Source organism: Euwallacea similis, chromosome 11 (genome assembly GCF_039881205.1).
Source record: "Euwallacea similis isolate ESF13 chromosome 11, ESF131.1, whole genome shotgun sequence".
Classification (NCBI taxonomy): domain Eukaryota; kingdom Metazoa; phylum Arthropoda; class Insecta; order Coleoptera; family Curculionidae; genus Euwallacea; species Euwallacea similis.
This window is the reverse complement of record NC_089619.1, coordinates 3,013,480-3,032,502: the sequence shown is the minus strand read 5'-3', so window position 1 is coordinate 3,032,502 and position 19,023 is coordinate 3,013,480. Positions and strand designations below refer to the sequence as shown.

Below are 19,023 nucleotides of genomic sequence, written 5' to 3'. Positions count from 1 at the left end.
AATTTTGCAAAAAAAACCTTTACCTCAACCATTATTCTAACAAGGCCCTCACATAGTCCGGCTGTTAGAAAATCTTGCAGAATTCAAACAGTCAACTTCTTCGAAGCAGACGTACGACCGTAGCAGGCGATATTCTATTTCCTAAAAGCAATTTCCCCAGTGCAGATTTTTCAATCGCATCGACAACTATTGGCAATTTCAAATCAAACATCCAGTATCTGCAGGCAAAGATATGGTTGATACCATTTCGGCATAACTTTCAAACGGTTAAGCTCAAAGGCTGCGACTGAGGAAAGTGCCACAGAGACGATTCCAAAAATTTCCCAAAAATATACTGGGTGTTCCATTTGCAATTTCGACGTTGCCGTTGGCTACTATGACCATAGACCAGATTTAAGAAAGTCATTTATTTTTAGTTCTCCAAAAGTAACTAACGAACGAGCTCTGTAAAGTCTTAAAGTAGTATTTTCTCTCGTCCTAACGGTCGTTTCCTTTCTGTCTCGAGGATGCTAATTGCTTAAATTGTCAGGTGAACGAATAAAAAAATTACTGGGAGGTAGATGGCCGTCTTCTTGTTGCGTATGATTGTGCAAATGTTCTAATTATTACTAGTGATATGTGACTATAATCAGGGCCGGCCTCAAGTCTGGCGCCTCGGGTGAAATTGTTAACCACTGCCTCGCTGCCCCCAAAAAGTCCACCGCCGAACCACGCCCCCCCATAAAGTTGGTACTTGGTATAATTGAGAAATTCAAACACCGAGGGAGAGCCACCACGTGGCTGGTTCCCACGGCGAGTGCGAGAACGGGCCGAATCGCACTAACGCAGACCGATGACCCGTGGGACAATAATCGGCGGTTGGTTGTGCATCTGTCTTCAACTGGGGTCTTCAGTAATCTCAATACTCTTAAGCAAACTCCTCTAAGTGTCCGATTGCCGCAGAAAGTTTCAAGACTAAAAACATATTTACGGAAACACCTAATTGCATGAATCAATAAACATTAAACATACATGAAAACCTTTGTCATTTATTTGTGAGGTACCTTATTATAGCACGAAAATGCCAGCAGAGACTCATATTCATAACAAAATACTTCCTATTATTAGTCAAATTTGAGTTAAATAAATAATGAGAAACACGTTTATTGCACTTTCAGGGCTACCTTTGACACCTACTCAATTAAGCATAAGAAATTGGAAGAAAATGAATTTCACATTAATAGGATTAATAGGAAAATTTCACATTAATCTTCGTCGTTCGAACTAACTTAAAGACTGTACAAAATGCACAACATTTACAAAGGAAATTTCAAGATACCCGTACTTTGATATTTACAGAATTTGTGAGGCTTTTCTTATACTTATTTAAGTACAATGGCTGGACTTACTCACTAAAGTTCGTGAGTAGGTAAGTCTTAGAGTATCTTGACAATCAATCTCTACCGATTCTTTTATGTATCTGCTGGTGCTTCAGTAAATGCGCCTTCTGCCTGAACGCCTTCGCACAAGTATCGCACCGAAAGGGCTTTTCCCCAGTGTGAGTCCTCAAATGGACCTTAATGTTACTTTTGTTGAGGAAACCCCGATTACATATACTACACCTGTGAACAGGTTTTTCTTTGCCTAATAACCCTAATGTTTGATCAGTAGAGAAAACCGTAGAGCTGGCTGCTTGCTGCTTTTTCTGCGCCCTACTCCTCGACTTCTTCGTGTTGGGAGTGGTCGTGGTGGTGTGAGGGTAGTTCTGGCCCATCAGTTCCGGGCTTCTTATTCGATGATCGTCGTGCATGCCATGGATGCTGTACTGAGGAATAAATCTACCATTTACAGTTAAGAGGAGGTTTTCTGTGGTGGACACCACGTTCGCTGGAGGGCTTGACGTCGGTATGAGGTCGGCATTGTAATTCGTTGAGCTGGGGCTTTCGTGCTTTATGGGAGGGCCATTTTGCAGTCGATATTGCAGCAAGGGCATATTCCCCTGGGTCAGCAAACTATGCAGCGTCGACCCCCCTTGCCCCGGCGACTGCACTTTGGTGTTTGTCCCGTATTCGATGGTGTTCTGGGATTTAGTGTACTCACTGCTGGTGTTGGGCACCAGGAACTCCGACATTCCCTCTTGGTGGATAATCGCGTTCTTCTGCTCCCCGCAGGTCTGATCGATCCACGCGTCAAGGTCCATCCAACTGTCTCTGGAAGCGTTGGGATCGTCGCTCTCAGGATTATTGTTGTTGTTAGATACAGTAGTATCGGCAATTGCCGATCCTATTATAGCAGCAATATCGTCTATCGACGATATGTCGTACTCGGCAATTTCAGTTTTGATTTGGACCCCCGTTGAGTCTAGCGACGCATGACTACAGTCCTCAAACTTTATAGCACTAGAATCCGCACTAACACAGTCCGCATAACCTAATTTAACCACCTCGTCCACAGTGTAGAGAGTCTTCTCGTCCCCGGAGTCCGAACCGATGTTGCACGTCGAACTGGACACTATGTTGTGTTCATTATAATTACTATAATTGTTGTTCTCTTCGGGAATTCTTTGGGATATCGTGTGATAGTGATGGCCCTGAATACCGTTTATACTTAGATTGGCAGTGTATCCAGTGAAAGGTGGCAAGGGTTTCAATTCAGCCAAGCTCATGGGCTGCGAGGAACTCAGGAGGTTGTCCAAAGCATCCATGGTGGCTTTGGTCTCAATCTCGTTTTCATCTTGAATGGAGGCGTCAAGGAGGAGTTTGTCTGATCCCAAGTTGCTGATGGCACCATCCAGTATCAACTTATGGTCGATGAATTCGCTGCTACTGGAATTTTGCCAACAGGGCGATGTGAATATGGAGTCTACTTCGTCCACTGAACCGCTTCCGCTTACTGCCATGTTGCTACCAGACAAGTTGGGATATTTCATTGTTTTCATAAGAGGGTGTTAAGGTGGTTTCTTCTTTGTCATCTTCGCATGTTGGAGACGCTCGCCTGGAAGAGAAAATCACGACATTAGCCCATTGGGAGAAGAAGTAGTTAAAATTCAAATGAAATTACTTGTAGTGACATGACTGACTAAAGGAACATGCGTTACAAAGGTGGCATTTGGTATTTGCTAGGAATTGTGAGATCGTCGTTTTACCATTTTATGGTGCAGAAGTCGAAGCATACGAAACTTGACTGGGTCTATTGCTGGAAGTCCGAGCAAGGGTTGGAATCTGCTAAATATTTCAAGAAGTGCTAATGTGGTTCTTTCCACTACCACTGAAATTTGCTAAGGTAATTTGGAAGGTCATTAATCACTTGAGCCTTTACTTTCCACTTAGGGAGACTTGAAGAAAGCGCTTTTAAAGTATTCCATTGAATCCAACTTTCAATCAAGATCAAAGCGTTTATTATATACAATTATATATTATATGCAAAGATTCGAACATCTTTAACATTTGCTTCTTGCTAATGTCTAATAAAGACGCAACTTCGGTAAATCAGCAAAGTTCTGCAGAGTTTTGTGCGGAATTCATCGTCGCTTCCAGATGGAACAAATGAGAATGTGACTGAAATGCAAGGAAAAGTGCAAATCCGCAATTTTTTCAATGTTAAATATCTCGTCAAGTGTTTACCGTAAAAAAGGCTAAAAGCCGTTTTCAATAGATATCTTTCCTTGGAATGTAACGAAGCTTTTTAAAAGGGTCTGCATGGAGAGGTATTTCATTTTAGCGAAATATACGTACCAGGTACCATTATTTTAAAGTAATTAAGTAGATCTTTAATGTGTCCATAGCCAACTATGATTTCCACTAAAAACAAAAACGGAATTTTTTATAATATCTCAGAAACGAAAAACTATAGGTTTTTGAAACTACATGCGATTTTATGCGAAAATTTCCATCAATGGTCCGCAGTATATATTTGATGGCTTTCACCTTTTCCCGGATTATTAAGTGGGCGATTAAGAAACTGGCAATGATTAAAAAACTGTGACAAAAAACGACATAAAACTCTTACCAACTTTGCACGGGACTTTTATCTTTCTTTTAAATATGAATGAAGATTTGATGGTTTCCACAGGAATTCTCATACCAGTAAAGTTGCCAGGAGTTTAATTGATTAACGCCGCGTTGTTGAAGCTCCTGGAAACCTTGCCTGCCAGATAACTTTCACGGTAATGGAGAAATTGATTGATGCTCTGATTGAGTCATTTCTATGGGGCGCAAGGACAAAAATGGCTTTTTTTCATATAAAAATCAATTAAGACTAACCATCAACCCAGACCTGAAAACGCGAGCAAAAAATGGTATATTCAGTAGACAGTACAATATGCTTATAACTAATTTACAAACAATAGTCCAATCATTAGTACCATAGCTCCGCTTAACGGATCACGCATAGCAGTACCTTTATCTGTGCGAGCTACATTTTCTATCCAGTAAAAATGTCTTTTATCATCTCTAAAACCCGAAAAGATGTGGGCCTGTCCCATCGTTCAAATTTTGTCTAAAAGGATGTTTTGTTTAATATAATATGTTTGTTACGGTACTTAACCCGCATTAGTGCATAATTTAGGATTTATTTGGGTTAGGTAACTGAATAAGCCGTTTGAAAATAGGTACTGCCCAATTACTTAATCTGTAGACAGATATAACTGCCCCACTTATTCGAATGCTCCAGAGAACTGCCATGGTATTGTTGAGAGGCGATGGTAATTTGTTAGGAGTGTAACCGCTGGCTCTACCTGTGCGAAAAGTTTTTGTGGGGAAAGCCGTGTCGCGGATATTGTAATGCGTGCGGCAAGACTTTTTCTCACGACCACCTACGAGAATATCCATAGCACGTATAAAATTGAAATTAATAAAATCCTAATGTCTTGAGCTGGGCGTTAGAAAATCAAACGTGACTTACAAGATACACTGCAAATTCTCTAATCGGCCCAATATCCTTTAGGTTTTCTCCCTTCTCATCAAGTGCTGTGCTGACAAATAAACGAAATGCTTACGTGGGAATATACCATGCGTCTTAAAATTCCCAAAAGGTTGCATAGTACTTTGGTTGGAGTCTAGATTGGAAATGAAGTGATTCTAATGTAGGATGCACGTTAGATTCATACATTCGCTTGAAACTCATCACTTTCGGCGTCTGGACAAAATATGGCAGTAGTTCAAAGAAGCAACATTGTAGTGTTTGCACTGATAGATCTACGCTCGTTCTAAACCATAGGAAAATGGTAAGTATCTCTAGATATCAGTCTGTCTTCGGAAGAGTCTGGAAGAGGCCTCAAGGGGAAGATTAGGTCATCATGGACAGGCGTTCAGGTTAACAAAAACACGGCATATATAGACGATTCCTTCATCTCCCAGAAAGAGAAAAAAACAACACAATTAAATGAGGTCATAGGCTAAAGAAGGTGAAGAAGATACCTGTCGACCTATATCTATTTATTTTAAAGCGGTATTAATGTGAATTGAAGACTGACGTGACTAGATTCCATACCAGTCCGAGCTAACATCAATAAACCCTTAAAATTTACGGTTTGGAGCTTATGATTTGATTGTTAATTAACCCATTGCCTACTTCTTAGGCGTTGGCCTGTTAATGTGCCTCCTCATGAACCGATTTTTCTTGAGGGGTTAAATTCGATCCCTAAAAGATCCACGAAAACGATAGTATATTAAACCCCGAGAACTCTTGTTTTGATATATATAAAATGATTCATTAAGCTGAAATTCACACAGCTAAAAGTTGATCCACTAAAAAGTGGATCAGCAAAAATCCGACTCATTCAAACTTCATCGGTCAAGAAATCGATTTGATCGCAAATTACTGGTAAGCCTTTTTGAAGCGTGTGAACCTCAAACAAGTCAACCTTGCTTCAACTAATTGTTCTATATGCACTTAGACTGGCTGCGCTTATACAGGGTGGTAGAAAAATTTTCTTTCGTATAGGGGAAAAGAAACATAGGTTTATTTGCAACCATATATATTAGGTTGGGATTACTTGCCTCATCACAGGTTGGAAAGTGTTATATTACCTTCCTCTAGTTCCCGTCTTCACTTTACACCTCCCCTCCCCCCTCCCTCAAAATTCTGGGCTACATTTATTAACTTCTAGCAGTTTTCGCCTTGATAAAAATACAGCAAACCTACAATTTTCATTCAAAATCTTTTTGATATACGAGGCAATTTAAAAGTTATATGCATTACACACTGTTGTTTGGCCACTCTGTATATTATGCGTCCACGATTTAAAAATGGGTCTTATTAGCTTTGAAACATTCATTTTTCTCCTATCCACTTCAGTAAGTGGATAGCAAATATGCACTTATAATCATTGGTGAATTCGAAGTCCCGCATAAGTGCGCACCAACTGCTTCCACTGAGTTATTATTACATTGTGAAACACATGTAGCAGCAAGTCTCAAGCAGTTGTTCAACAGTTGGACAATTGCTACCACTGCTAAATTCCGCCCTTGCTTGAATCTCATCAGAGGTGAACTGCATGAATTGATTTTTGTCCTTGCTCTTGTCAGATTAGTTCAGGTTAAGGTATTTTCGATGGAAATTGAGGAATTGATCAATTTCATTCCATTGTTACAAATCTACCGGAACCTTGATACACTTATTGGCCCTTCTTGTTTTTCGAAATCTTGTTAATGATGGGACGAGATGAGGGCATTGCGATTCAAGATTAGTCTGATGGCATCATCACTTGCAATCTAGGAGGACACTGCTTTGATGGATACCTCTATGCATCATCGCAAACCAAGGAGAAAGCGTCATCTATGTCACCGTTCAATCAATACCAAACATCTCTCACGACCCTAAAGACTATAAGAACCAACAAAGAGATTACGATCGTGCATTCAAGATTTTTAGCACGCCAATGCATGCAATAAATGACGCACCTCGCGAGATCACTGGAACCAGCCATAAATACAAAGCGGTACCGTTAGCCGGTTCGAAACTTGGTACTGCTGACCCACTTCTTCGAGCAGACGGAGGATCTCCCATTGCTGATTTGCCAAATGTCGCAAAATGGTTCTAACTCGTTGTTTTAGAAAGTGGTTTCTGCATTGAGGTTTGATGCGCGTGATGAATGAATTTCTTTGACGTAGGTTATTACTTTTCTTGTGCTGGGTTGATGGATGTTATTAATCTCTTAATAACAATGCTCTTTGATGATATTTAGCGTGATTAATGCGCTGCAGTGGGATAATGGAGTGGTCGTTCCTTTTCAATTAGTTGGGCTAACGATGAAGCCATTAAGATGTTTGAAGTTAATAATGTTAGCAAAAGCAGTATTTGAATAGGAATGCACAAGAAGGGACCAACCTTAAATCGGTCTGTTTGTCATATTTACGTATGTTCATTGCTCTTATTAACTGTAATTTCCTTGCCGACTTTATCAAACAGGTAACTCCATCATTAGCAACATCAATCAAAATTTTATGCTTTTTATTTAGTTTTATAATTTGAAAAGTGGTTTTGCTGTAGCTTCCATTACTTCAGGGCGAACTTGCCTCGATGTAGACTATTAGAGTTGTGTTCGCGTAGAGATGAGACTCGAAGTACCATATTTTTGTCGTTATTGGTGTGAATAATCAGAAAATCCAGGCAACTGGTCAACTCACAGAGCCAATTTCAATTTTTTCTAGGATTTCTGATTCATCAGGTTTACAGACAGATTGATCACTACACCCTTAAATAGTAAAAAATGGCATAATAATACAAAAACCCTGAAAAAACTCAGTCGCTTTGTCGCGCCCGACGTACGCTTTTTGATCGTCCGAATTAGCCATCAGAAACTGACACGATAATACAAAAACACTGAAGAAGCTCAGTCATTTTGTCGCGCCGGTGTGCACTTTCTGACCGTCCGAATTCGCCATCAAAAACTGGCAAGACAATACATAAATACTGAAAAAAATTTACTCGCGTTGTCGCGTCTGGCGTGCGCTTTTTGGTATTCCGAATTCGTCATCAGAAATTAAATTATAGCACTCTGTCTGGTAAAGTGAACAATAGTGAAACACATTGCTTGCAATGTGCCAAAATACGAAGAACGACAGATTTAACGATACTTGGAAATATTGTCTGTGATTTTTGTCACCTAATAAATACTGAAACCTCTTGTTTGACGCACAATCCAGCCAAGTATAAATAGATTTTATTCCGGCCACTAGTTTTTGTACGAAATCAAACGGATAAAAGTGATTCTTTAAATTCAGAAGCATTCCACACCAATTTATTGCTTTTCCCGGGCAAAATTTTGAAAATACAATGAGACTATTAAAAAATAGGGATTTACCTGACAAGTACGGAAAGTAATATCGCACCGCGTACAGTTGAATAAAGAACACGAAAAGGAGATCTCTCAGCAATCGGGTGCGATAAAGATACTTCTACGCGTGTTAGATACAATATCTTTCCTATGAGTCTATGTGTGTCAACTTTTGAGTTCGATTAGAACTTTTTTAAACTTCGCGCCTCACGTCTTGCGGGAAGAAACGAAAAATAGTTGGAAATTTGATTGGGAGGCTAAAACAAGAACTTCTGAGCTTCATTTGTACTTGCTAAAATTTAACTTTTCAAAATAGTGGACATGGAGTCATAAATACCTTTTTACCCATTTTTCTTATTAACTTTCGTTAAGAAAATTTTTTCCGTGTTTGCACCATTTGAAAATTATAGACTTAAAAATTTAAAAATGTATATAAATAATGTACGTAATTGAACTAGAGTCGATAACTCTGTGGAACACTATGAGGTTGGTATCTGCTAAATTTTTATTCATGTTCAAAAAAAAAAATGAAATCTTGTATGATATATTTGAGAAAATTGGCCTGGCAGGCTCCTGGTTTTTGAAACTTTAATTGGTCATTTTTTTGAATAATTAGACAATCACACTAAAGTGCCGAAATGCGAGAACATGCAGTGTGAATAAATGTAAATTCAGAAGACTACAATATTTGACCTAATACATAGACTAATATAATTTGAAAAAAATCGTTTGATACGCTTTTGGTCTTTCGAATATATTTTCCTTTATCAGGACAGAATGGACACTTAACAAGAGCCATATTATTTTATATCCTAAAAATAACAGATGCAAGTTTCAACAACGGTTTAAAAGAAACGAAAACTGGAAATATAATATTTTGGAAAAAATCGTACGTTTGGAAAAATTCGAGTGCCAAAACTGATTTAGTACATCTTTGGATTAGATTTAAACTTTTACGAGTGTAATTAGCATTTAAAATTCTGTATATACAAACAAATACGAAAAAAATATTTCATATTTATTTAATCGAAAAGAAATTAAATATTCTTAAGAAAATTCCCAACTGATATGCCTATGGTTTATAATTTCTAGGCATCAAACTTACATAATTTTCTGAACATTACTAATAATTACAACTATAAATTAGTATGTTAAGCAGTGGCGGATCACGTTTTTATGGGTTAATTAGTCAAAATTTTAATAACGTACATCGGAAAATTGCTCAATAGAAAGTGGTTCGACTTCAGTTTTAGCTAGTACTAAATAACTTGGTACCGAAGGTCGCTAAGATTTTTTTTACAAGAAGTACTAGCTTGATTTTAGCCTTTGGTATAACTCCTAGAATTTATGATATGACCTTTTCGGATACTCTGTATACAGTGGTAAATGGGGTGATACTGTAAAATGGGTAACAGAATGATAAAATTTTTATGACCCGCACGTCTTAGATCTCCGACCGCTGAGCTCTTCGGAACTTATGTTAAACTGAACGTTCAGGTCATATAATCTGAACATGAAGTAGCCTAAACTAACCTGACTCTAGAAGAAAGCAGAACTATTTATTTCTGGACATTATTTATGAAAACAATGAATCAATTGTCTGATTTTGATCTAACTTGAAGGTAAAAAAAATTAAAAGGTAACGTGTTTATGAGCAGTTAAGTCCAGGAGAAACTGTATCAATTTGATTAAATTTACATAGAAATTCATGAAGCTGAAAGTCATCAAAATATGTTCTTTTCGGGCGCAGAGATCCATGCAAAATGAAAATCGTTTTTGCCTAGTACCAATCTAAACCGAAGCAAGAAAGAATCCAAAGGGGCCCTTTTTCATTATCAGTTGTCACAAGAACATGCTTCTTGAACCTGAACTACAACAATCGATCCGGAGGCTAGGCAAATGATCATCCAGAAGGGTCAAATAAGATGGACAAGACTGACGGACAAGGGGCAGTGGACTAAAGGACTGATCCCTGACCAAGAGCTATGGATGACCTGAAAACATAAGCACCTCTAACTCAGACGGTCAGCAGGCACGGTAACTTCAAGGGCTGCACCTTGAAGAATAGAGAAAACGGACTCAGATTGCGAGAACTGCGAATTTTCCAATGTCCGTTTTTCGAAAAGTGGTGCTAAAAGAATTCGTGCGCAACTTAACTCCCCAAATCAACATCCCTCATCAACAGGATGTTGGAAAACAAACCAAAGTGGGGCCGCTGCATCAGTGCCAGTTCTGCGATGGTTAAGGAAGAGGAGAGAATGGCGCGTACCACCCGAGAGGGACAACAACCTCAGGCTTTGAAGTAACTGACAATCGAATCCCCAAGCCCTTCGATCCTGCCGATTTATCCCCCAGGGACAACTCCGTGCCGTTGCTGGCTGCAGGAAAGGGGAAACCCGCACCTGAACTAACCTCTGAAGAATGTTTCCTCAAGCTTGCCAGACACTAGGTAATTTAATTTTAATAGTTATTACGGTATTTAGATCACAGACTTTTATCTCGCTTGGTTAAACGTTTTTGAGGAATTTTCTTTAATTAAATCTTCTATGGTTGCTTCGTTTACGTTAATAAACGCAGCGGCAAAAAGGAGCGTAAACCCGGTTGATTTTACTGGCTCTAACGGGATAATTCATCATTTCTAAATGTTTCATAAACATTTAATACCTCGAAGCATGCGAGCTCTTGTGGGACTTCAAGAGATTGTGGGAGTAAATCCCCATAGAAAAAACTCGAAAAGAACGAAATAACTCGCAGTCCTATAGGCTCGGTTAAGCGAGATATTAATATCATTTGATGTTCTGTTTTGAGGTCACTTGCGTCGTAAATTTACCTGACTAGTCTGCAAACTTTCTCTTCTAATAACATTTGTTTATTATACATTTTTAATGGTGAATAATTAACCAAACATGCACCGTTGGCGCATCTATCATTAAGCTCGGCAAAACGGCGCTTCGCACATTACCTACCTAGTGCTAATTTTTCTAATACCCCTTTAAAATGAACTAGAATTAATGTTTCCAAGTAGGTGCCTACTTCGGTTAATTTTCTTTCGGCTTAGGTCGTTTAAAATAAATTAGGAAATAGCAGAGTTTACTGCCGATCGAGGCGCTTGTCCTCAGGATTTTACGTTTGAGACTTATGATCGCGTTTATGATCGCTAAATAATACATCGAACTAACGTCCCCACACATTCGCTCATGGTTCTTGCAGCAACGGTGCAGCCAAGGAAAACTTTCGATTATCACCTTAATCTTAAGACAGGCATCAGGAGAATTCCATTGAGCGTAATGCGGCTCCTCTAGAAACTATAGCTACCATCTGATAATCAGATCATGGTAAAAGTAGGTGACGGATGGGCATGTTTTAAACCCGATCTAGAAATTATTGCCTCTCGGATCGTGGGCAATTTATTTTCCTCAATGGCTCAATTGGGATTTATTAGGTACGTCGTGTGTGTAATCGTTTGAATCGGGACGGTGAAGATCGCCCACATAAACAAAGCTCTGAGTTACAAGCTTAAAAGCCTTGTTCTAGTGAATTCTTCAATTATTAGTACGATACTGATGGATGATTGAGAGGGCAATATGATGATTTAATGGACGAATATATTGCGGTAGATGGTCCAATAAGTGTTTTGTGCGGCGCATTGTAAGATTTGGGTTAATGCTAATCACGAAAGAGATCTTAATAAATCAGGATGACGAGAGTAAAAATGCTCCTTGGAATTACTTAAGGCCATTCCAGATTTGAAGTTTAACTGATTCATATCTGAGGGTATTAGAAATTAATGAGAACGATGAATCCCAATCGACACTGAGAAATTTTTCAATGTAGATTGGTATGCAGAAATAGCCTGCATAGGGCTTTATCGTTTATGTAAATTTAATTATGCATATGTATGTACCATGCACATTTAATTATCATGAGACATCTGCATATTATATTAAATGCAAATTCTAGTTGTTCTACAGGTCGCAAACCTGGAAAAACATGAATCCCTATCAGCAACTGTAATGATTTTAGATAAATTTTAGAAGTTAGCGATTTCAGGAAATTGAAAGTTTTCACTTTTTTTAAATCTCCTCAAAATGACCAAGAACAAACCCTCAAAAATCCCTCACTACAAGTTTGTGAGTAAAGCGTAGTCTTAGGGCTCCAGGTAAAAACGACTGTCAGCTCCAAAGCACGTTCTTGAATTTTTTTCATTTCTTGCTTTTCTTTTTTGAATAAACTGAGGTTCCACTAAAAAACTAATTTAGATGAACCCATATTTAAATCGCATTGAATATTTTTGAAGTATCATTTAATAATAGAAATAAATCTTCATTAATGTTTCATTTTTCAATTCATTTCAATTCAAAATGCTATGATTACTATCGTGTCTTGAGTAGATTGACGATTTCTTTAGTAGAATATTTATAGTTCGTACTCGCTTAGAATGTTGGGATTAATTTCCTAAGATAACTTCACTTTCGCAATATTCTCCTTTTGGGATTTACAATTTTCCATAAACTTTTAGAAGCACAAGCTCCTTCCTGGAAACAGCTTGATATAAGCAAGATTTGTCGAAGGAAAATGCAAATTTTACGGTTTACAGAGAACATTGGATCGAAACTGTTTCGCAGTTTTATAATCAAAACGTTTTCTTCATGAGGTCTATAGCTTTTTAAATCATTGACGACCGGTCATTGAAATTCATTGGCTCTATTTCTAGAAACAGTCAGATTCAATTCTGGTATTCCCACGTTTTAATTTCAAGGAACGTACACATATTGTGTTTTATGAAAAATATTTAGATCTATTTTCCAGAAAAATTTGACTCTCCGTTTTTCTCCTTTCGGTGTTTGAAATTTTTCAAAAATTTTGAAAACCGCTAACATAACATTTTTTCTGGACACAGTCAAATTCAGACCTGCTATTGCCCCATTTTTATTGGAAGAAAAGCGAAAATTTTGTGGTTTGTAGGGAACATATTGAACTACTTTTCAAAAGAATTTGATAATTAAAACGTTCTATTTTTGGATTTTACAACGCTTCAACAATATTGAGGAACCCAAACTCATTTTCTTCAACTCTGGGAAGGACAATTTGACGATCAAAATATTTCGGTTTTCTTGAATGGAAATGGTCCCCTTGTCCGTTACTTTAAATAAACGCAGGCTTAAGATTTCACAGACAATACTAAATTTGTATTTCACTAAAACTACAATTTTTTTAGACAATATGACAATCAAAATGTTTTTTTTCGGAGTCTGCAATTGTACACAAACACATTTTCTTCCTTTCTGAAAATAATCCAATTCACGTTTAGTAATTCCCCGTAATCCCCCCTTACTTATTATGAGATTTCTGTTCTCGATTTCTCTGGCCAGAAATAAATTCTACCATTTTTTAAGTTCTAGAACCTCTATGCTAAAATCAAAGCAGATTTTTCTGGGTTTAAGGCAATTAATTTTTAATAGTTAGAGGATTTTCTAAGGCTGAATGAAATAAAGCTAATGAAATAATTAAAATTTCACTTCACTGACTTATACTGTTGATCCAGGACCAGAACATTAATAATTATGATAATGAAATTTTTTTTGTGATTTCTGTAATTTGAATACTAACAAACCTTCAAAACCCGATTGCTTAATGCATTCGATTATCATTGGAGACTTTGAACCCCAGAGTTGATTTAAATATGTGTGTGGGCTCGCAGAAGTATAAGAACTGTTGAATTTCCACGCTAATGGTAAAAATTGCGAAAACAGACAAACAAAAACCAAAACATATCTTTAAAGCCAAATTCCATTGCAATTCTCTATGTAACAATTTTGAGTTGTTTATTAGACTCCTGAAGTCCACAACTAATACGAGCGTTTTTATGATACATGAAGTCTTTATGTCCGCATTTAGTTTGGGTTAGCTACTGTTGCACTGGCTGATGCTCTAAAATTTCAGACTTCAAATTGCGGATTTTTATTTTGGTTTTCACATTTTTCCCATTCGTCACGTGTTTTTTCTACTAGATCAACAGGGTTGAGTGGCTACGCTTCGATGAAACTTATTGCAATACCAAAGACCTTTTTGCGAAGACATTCTATCGAGGCCACCTTTTTTCGCTTTGTGAATCAGCTTCAGTTGCATTTCGCAGATATGAGGCAATGACGAAGAATCATGGCAAAAGCAAAAGAGGCATTCGCGGTTGGTACCACAGCCGCCATCACGATCGGCTCTAACGGTTCTTTACGCGTCACCAATTTAGCCTCAGCCGAAGCGCTAATTCCAAAACCGTTAATTGAAAGTGAATTTGCTGGTCTCGTTTCTTGGCCTACTCTAGTTTCACATCATTGTTTATTTGCCGCAAAAGTATTTTTACTCGGTTCCCTGATTATATAGACTCTTCACGCCTACCATTTTGCCGTGAAAAGAAATTTTCTCAGAGGAAACAATAGAACCTAAATGTATGCTAAACGAGCAAGAATTTATTATTCCAATATTTAAAACGCGTAAAATAGTTTTGCTCATTTTGCCCAAAGGAAGTCATTGTTTTTGAGGGTATTGTGGCTTCATGAATATTTCCTGCGTCCTCATAACGCGGCTAATTTATTCATGCTATGAATAAGGCGCTCAAGATCACAGAAAATTACATCGAAGCGGCAATAATATCTTTCTGGACTATATGCTGAATTAAATTTGATAAAACCATAAACCGACTCCAGCTCCGACGATGGTTGTTATCTAACTTGATCTAATCCAAAATAGGGTAACTCCCAATCTTTTCAAAGAATTTTGGAGTTTAAAACAAAAATTTAGAAAAATCCTAAAATTCAATAATATACAAAGTGTTTAAAACAACAAAGTTACCGTTTACTTCCGGTCTAACGAGATGTGCCGCCAGTTTGTCAAGAATTTAGCTAAATGACCCCTATCGTTTTTAATGTACTATCAATTTTTCGGATTTCTCCAAATCACAGTTTCTGCATAATCGATAGATGCTGCCCTTGACGAGACGCCCTGTATACTTTTAGATATGTGAACCGTCTCGTTAAGAGTTTTAAAAGGTATTATTTTATGTTGTAAAATTTTTCATACATTTCTATGTATTGTGGCCAAACTACACTATTCAGGGTGTTCTTAGATATCATGTACGTCCGGAAGGAGATAATTCTTGAGCTTATTTCATGACTGAAAGTGCATATAAACATAAGTCCGCAAACGCTTCATTATCTATCTACAGGATGTTCAAATTTCAGAAATTTGTCAGTTTTGTCCTTATAGTTCCTGCAGTTTTTGAGATATTTAGCTAAAATTTGGAATATAGTTTATACTGTAGGACTTACATCAATGGGTATGTGAAATGGTTTTGACAACCTACAGGGTAATATTGTTTCATGAGTTTCTCTTTTCTTCCCCAGAACTTTTTCGCGGCGCACCATTGGTAAGTTCAAAATACGAAATGACTTAAATTTTATTTAGAAACTTTTTGGTCTCTTGCAATTTTCCGCATCTATGTCGGTTATCGAAAAAAAAAGAATTTTTTACTCATGAAATGAGCTAAAAAATTACCCTTTTCAGTGTGCACATGATATTTAGGAATAGCCTATATATACAGAGAGGAAAATGAGTGACCTCATTGAAATATACGTGGCAAAATCTTTCGGATAGAATTTTTTACATTTCTTAAAACTAAAAAGATAAAAAGGAATAGTTAAAATTGCTCTTCAAATAAAATTTAAATGGGCCAAAAAACTATTATTATGTACCATTATTCCCTTCTCCAACAAAGTTACAAATTTCTCAAAACGCGCATCTCCGTATCGTCCATAATAGGTTACCAGATCCACATGAGACTTCTCGGGACACCCTGTATACTGTGGCGTAATGTTTGTCTTTTTATTTAACGCTTAATGTTTGTTTGCTTATTTGGGGTAAATAAAACTCCAATTTTAACATATAAAGTGACAGTTTCCTTAATCACATCCGGCAATTAAACGAGCTTAACAAGAAATGGGATTAGTAAATTGTTGCTGCAATTCTACAAATACGGAGCACAGTTTGAATATCTTAAAATTTGTGTCATGTCCTTAAAATTTCTTCATCAATACAGCAATTGTCATACAGCAAAATTAGGAAACAATAGGTATGAAACTCATTAGGAAATAATATTTTATGCAACTCGTGTCACATTCTCGCATCACTCGCTCCGCAAAGTCGCATTCGTTGTGTAAAGTAACGCGTTTCCTAACGTTTAAATGTGTATCATAAAAGAGTTTTTCAGTGTTTTACTCATGTAATTTTTGCAATGTTTTCGTATACAGGGCATTAAGGTGATCACGTTACAAACTTTCGGAGCAGGTTTCACTGATATTCCCATAATGCAGAGTTTTAAACTTAAAAATTTATGTTTATGTTTTTCTCCCAGTACCAAATTTCGTCTAAAAATATTTGTGTTTAGTAAATTAATAAAAATAAATGTAATAAAATTCGTATTATGAAAATGAGAAGTTTGCGAACAATTTGTTATTTAGATGTTTTGCCTCATTTGTTGAGAGAAATCTACACTCAAATTGTGTAACATAATCACATTAACATCCTGCATATAGCATTTGGTAATAAGCTTTAATTCCTGTAAAATTTGAAATTTGAGCCCTTTATGTAGCGTTGGAACCCATTCGAAAATCTCAGGACTTACTGAGCAAGATATTGTGTTTCGCTGCCCCCCTAGAAATATTAGTTCTTCGTGTCTAAAGTTTTTGGAGTTCTAAGCCCTCTAAGGAATGACTGAAGAAACATGCAAAATTCTACGGATTCCTAACCTTTCCTAAATTCCTAGAAGTAAATTTCCTCTTTTGCGCAGACCTTCTCACATTATCCACAACTCACTATAGGAACCACAAAAGTAATCCTTTTCGCATTCACGAACCATCGCGGAACCACGGAAGAATCCGCGGACTAACACTAACACAAATCGGCCAAACAAACGATCATTTCACGTTCTTAAGGTGGAGGCTGTTGAAATTTCTTTGAACTTCGCCAAGTCAATGGCTCGCACACCGTAATTCTCGAAAAGTCGCACTCACTTTCTCCTCGCCATATTTGATGCACGGTTCGCTAAAAACGTATGTTCGCCATTTTAATTAATCGGCATACTTGTTTGTCTTTGCCTTATAACGATGGCTTTTGGTGACGAGAAGGAATCTGCTGGAAGTGTACTTGAAGATCGACTTCATCACTCATTCTGGTATGTGTTGATAGGGACTTATACGGCTGAAAAGCCGTTTAGGAAGATCTGTTATGAGCAAGATATTTGGGTCAGACATAGGAAAAACACTGGTCATCTCAGTCAAACAGCGTGAGATTTCATTAAAATTGAAGAAAAGCTTAAGACGTGAGATTTAAAGCCTCAAGCGAGGAGGAATCCATGGCTTCGAGTGAAGGTTTGGCGCTGACTAAAACTCAATATATATGTTGAATATAAGTTAGTGTAAAACGACCTGCATGAGAGCTGACCCTCATGTGGCTGCAAATAACATCGTCATCACCTCACGCCCTTCCTAGATAAGTCTTTCGCAGTCTCACATCAGTAATCCCAAAACTATAAAAGAACTTTTCCTTTCCATAATTTAGATCACTGTGTTATTAGCGTAAAATAAACGTTATTCCAGTCAATGCCCGTCCTTTCTCTTAACATTCGCGAACCCGATAAGTTACATTGTATAATAAACACATTGCAACATTGGAATTTTTGTCAACACTATGAGCGCAATGGAATTAATTCCATGAATCATGGCTGTTTGTTTACATTTACAAGCGGTTATGTAACTCAAAAATTCCCAATACAAAAAAGTTGCATGAATTCTTACGTGTTTGATAATGTACCTTGCCTAGGCCACCCGGAAGGAAAACGCTCTCCGGAATTAACGTCAATATAACGTTGGTCAATATAACGAGATTGTTGACGTTTCAGATCGGGTGACTGTTTTGATGTACCATTTGGACATTATTCTTCTAGGACATTCTACTTGCCGAAATGAAAAATCCGGACAAATGGTCAAAATTCGACTTCCAATTAGGGCAGAAAAAATTTGACTAGAAATGACGTCAAAATGACCTACCAAAACCTATGGTGGTAGGTACCTACAATATCAACACACATACATCACTTTAACGTCATTCCCGGAAACGCTCTACTTCCTAACTTCGAGATCCCCAGATACATGTTTGAATCTTGGGACTAAAAAGTTCCTCGTTAACGACGTCAAAATGAGTTGTTAAGAGCGCTTGGCCATATAGGCCATATTTAGGTATCGCTCTCGTCTCGAGATTGGGAAATTTGATCATCGAACTTGAAAGTTTCTGGCTATAAAGACGAATTTCTCTTCCAAATATGATAAAATTAGAAGATAATTGGGCAATTTCGGAGAAGAGAATGGCACATAGTAACATTTAGAATGTATTCATTTAATTTGGAGGGTATGCTTAAAAATGATTTAGAGCGATATATCGAACCCTGATATTACATTCTGCATCAGCGTATTTAGTATTTTTCACTCTTAAGTTGATTACCAGCTTGAATTTTCTAGAGTTCACTCACCATATTGTCCACAAGTCTACGCTGACTAATCTAGGTTGGTAGTCAGACGTGTAGTCCACAAGCTTAGAATTTTTCCACATTCTGGAGTGGTAAAAGATCGTTTTCTGTATGCAATTAATTGTAGAATCTAAGGTCATTGGCAGTAGAACTCGTACATCATTGATTGGAGCTCATTTTTGCTCCCAAA

General features: G+C 37.4%; 1 protein-coding gene across 1 annotated transcript in view; it reads right to left on the bottom strand.

Moving 5' to 3' along the window:
- Positions 1-962: 962 nt before the first annotated feature.
- The window catches only part of LOC136412044 (ichor-like), a 32,355-nt gene continuing 14,294 nt past the window's right edge, over positions 963-19,023 (bottom strand). Inside the window, exon 2 of the mRNA XM_066394913.1 lies at positions 963-2,973. Within this exon, the coding sequence (XP_066251010.1) occupies positions 1,433-2,917 (1,485 nt within the window). The 5' untranslated portion in view covers positions 2,918-2,973 and the 3' untranslated portion in view covers positions 963-1,432. The remainder of the gene's footprint in view (positions 2,974-19,023) is intronic.